At 51.5% G+C, this 2,221-nt stretch overlaps 1 protein-coding gene across 1 annotated transcript; it reads right to left on the reverse strand.

Moving 5' to 3' along the window:
• Nucleotides 1-1,261: 1,261 nt before the first annotated feature.
• EMH_0035080 (uncharacterized protein) lies at nt 1,262-1,892 on the reverse strand (the record flags this gene model as incomplete). Its single annotated transcript, XM_013494942.1, has 2 exons — nt 1,262-1,313; nt 1,462-1,892. 2 exons carry the CDS (start codon nt 1,890-1,892, stop codon nt 1,262-1,264), a joined length of 483 nt encoding a protein of 160 aa, XP_013350396.1.
• Between the last annotated feature and the right edge of the window lie 329 nt (nt 1,893-2,221).

Here is a 2,221-nt window from a genome sequence, read left to right on the forward strand (position 1 = left end):
TGCCGCAGCGGTAATTGTATGGCAGCACTTGGACCGTTGTAAGCACTGTCCAGGCTATCAAAATAAATGGTCAACTGCAAACGAACCGAGCTGGGTTCCAGCTCGAATTTAACACACAATTAAGAACTCCATACTTGTAGTCAGGAACAAAAAGCAAACTAGGGCTGGTTCCCTTCCTGTGGAGCATAATCAAGGCTTCTTTTCAACTGCACTTTCCGCCTTGCAAATCAAACTTCACCAAGGTAACCTTTACTCCGGGAACACGACGGGCACCCCAAGGTCCCTGGTGCTTGTGGAAAGAAGCTCGCAGCTCACACAGAAGACTTCGCAAAGGCATCATCCACCACAAACTTAAGTTCCACTGCATCTGCACAGGCGGCGCAGTCGCTCCAGAACTTCGTGCCTGCCTTCACTACAGCGCGGTCGCTTGGTCACCTACTGGTCGTCATTGGCCTCTTGCATATCCTTACTGGAATGCAACGCCGGTGTGCGTGAACAGTCATACTTCCCCATAAACTCTGATCTTCGGTGAAAACAGGTCGCTTTGCGCATGTCGTCATTGCTTGCCCAGTCTTATGTTTCGATGACTCCAGGATGTGCCCCTCCAAGAATTTCGCATGGATGATGGAGTCCATTCATAGACTGCTTTGGCTGCGCGCGAGGCTGGATGGAGTCTGACCACAGGCCCACGAATTGTTTGCGATTCCGACTGCCTCGGAACCGCATGTGTAGCTTCTTATGCGTTACATATCAGACGGAGAAGAAGGCTACTGCACTTGCGCAGACAGCGTGCAGTAATACTGTGTAAGGTGACCCTTAACAGACATGCATGACGATGCTACATAGTTCAAGGTTCAATGCGCACTGAACAGATGCAGTATGGGCCGCCAGGTGCACCCCGCCCGATGTACTTGGTATATTGGTAGGGACTGCCGTCCTTAGCGCCGATATTACAGTGCTAGCCCGCAGAAAATAAAGAAACAGATGGTGAGCAATGTACAAACATTGTACGGAGGAAGTAAACGGCAATAGATTCAATTGCCAGGGACAAAAACCAACGGAAACATTAAAGCGCAGGTCGTACGGAATATGCGACACGCGCCGGCCCTCCCGCAAAGAACAGTGACAAAGTCACGGTTCTCGTTTTTTTGGCCAGAAGAGCCCTCAGGTATTCAATTTTAGAAATTGGGTTCCCCGGAGTATCTGCATCCAAGACTTTGCAGTCCTCGCAGACTGGCCCTTGGAACTCCACATGGAGGAATCACACAATAGTCACAAACATTGGCCACCAGGATATCGCTGCTTTGGCCTCCCTGTACAAAGTGGGGATAAAGCAGCGACATCCTGGCGGCCTAGGTAGGCGGCGCTTAATCAAGTGAGTGCCTTCGCCTCAAAAACCATTAGAAAAAAGGGGGATTCTCCTTTTCAAACATTACAGAATCAGTTCTCCATATGTCCCACCTGCGCCTCTTGAAGAAAAAAGCCATATGAGGCGAGAAGAAGAGGGTCCGCTTCATATCTAAAATTTCCTCAGGGTTTGGCCGGTTTCCTGTTTTGTAGATGGACATGGCGACCAACATACGATTGGCGAGATCAACATTTACCTTGCCACTCTCTTGGGCGCGGGGTCCTGGTTCGGCATACCGATAGTCTGTGTCGAAACATGTGGCGAATGCCTCCCACCACGAGCAGGAAAGCGGTGGGACCCCTAAGACGTGCAGTGCAGAAACTATAGCGTCTAAGACTAGAAACTGCCGCCCGATGTTAATCATGCCATGAAACGCATAGTCCATCCGTTTGGTTGCCCGCTCCCGAGCGGCCGAAGCAATCGCCAGTTCCTGAACGTACCCCACGAGAAGGGTTACTTCCTTTTGGTTGAGCGATTCCCTCATGAACAAATCGCGAAGACAAAGCAAGATCTCAGGCACAGAAGAGTCGCTGTTGCTCTCAAAATTCGAGGGCGAGAGCCGGATGGGCGGCGGTAGCACTCCCTCCTGCAAATGGGGGAGCCGGACATATGGATGCCTGCAGATCCAGTCAGCCTGAAGGCTAGCTGCTGCCGATTCTGATGCCCCTGATGCTGGATAGGTCTTGCGAACAGCATCTGCCTTTGCCACTACTGCGAAGGCCTCGCCTGAAACACCTTCTGTTGAGGAGCTCTGCCCCGCAGCTACTGGCTCTGTTTCTGCGGAAAGCGTACGTGCACCGCCTGATGTAGATG

This window comes from Eimeria mitis, genomic scaffold (genome assembly GCF_000499745.2).
Source record: "Eimeria mitis Houghton genomic scaffold, Emh_scaff1347, whole genome shotgun sequence".
In the NCBI taxonomy this organism is placed as follows: domain Eukaryota; phylum Apicomplexa; class Conoidasida; order Eucoccidiorida; family Eimeriidae; genus Eimeria; species Eimeria mitis.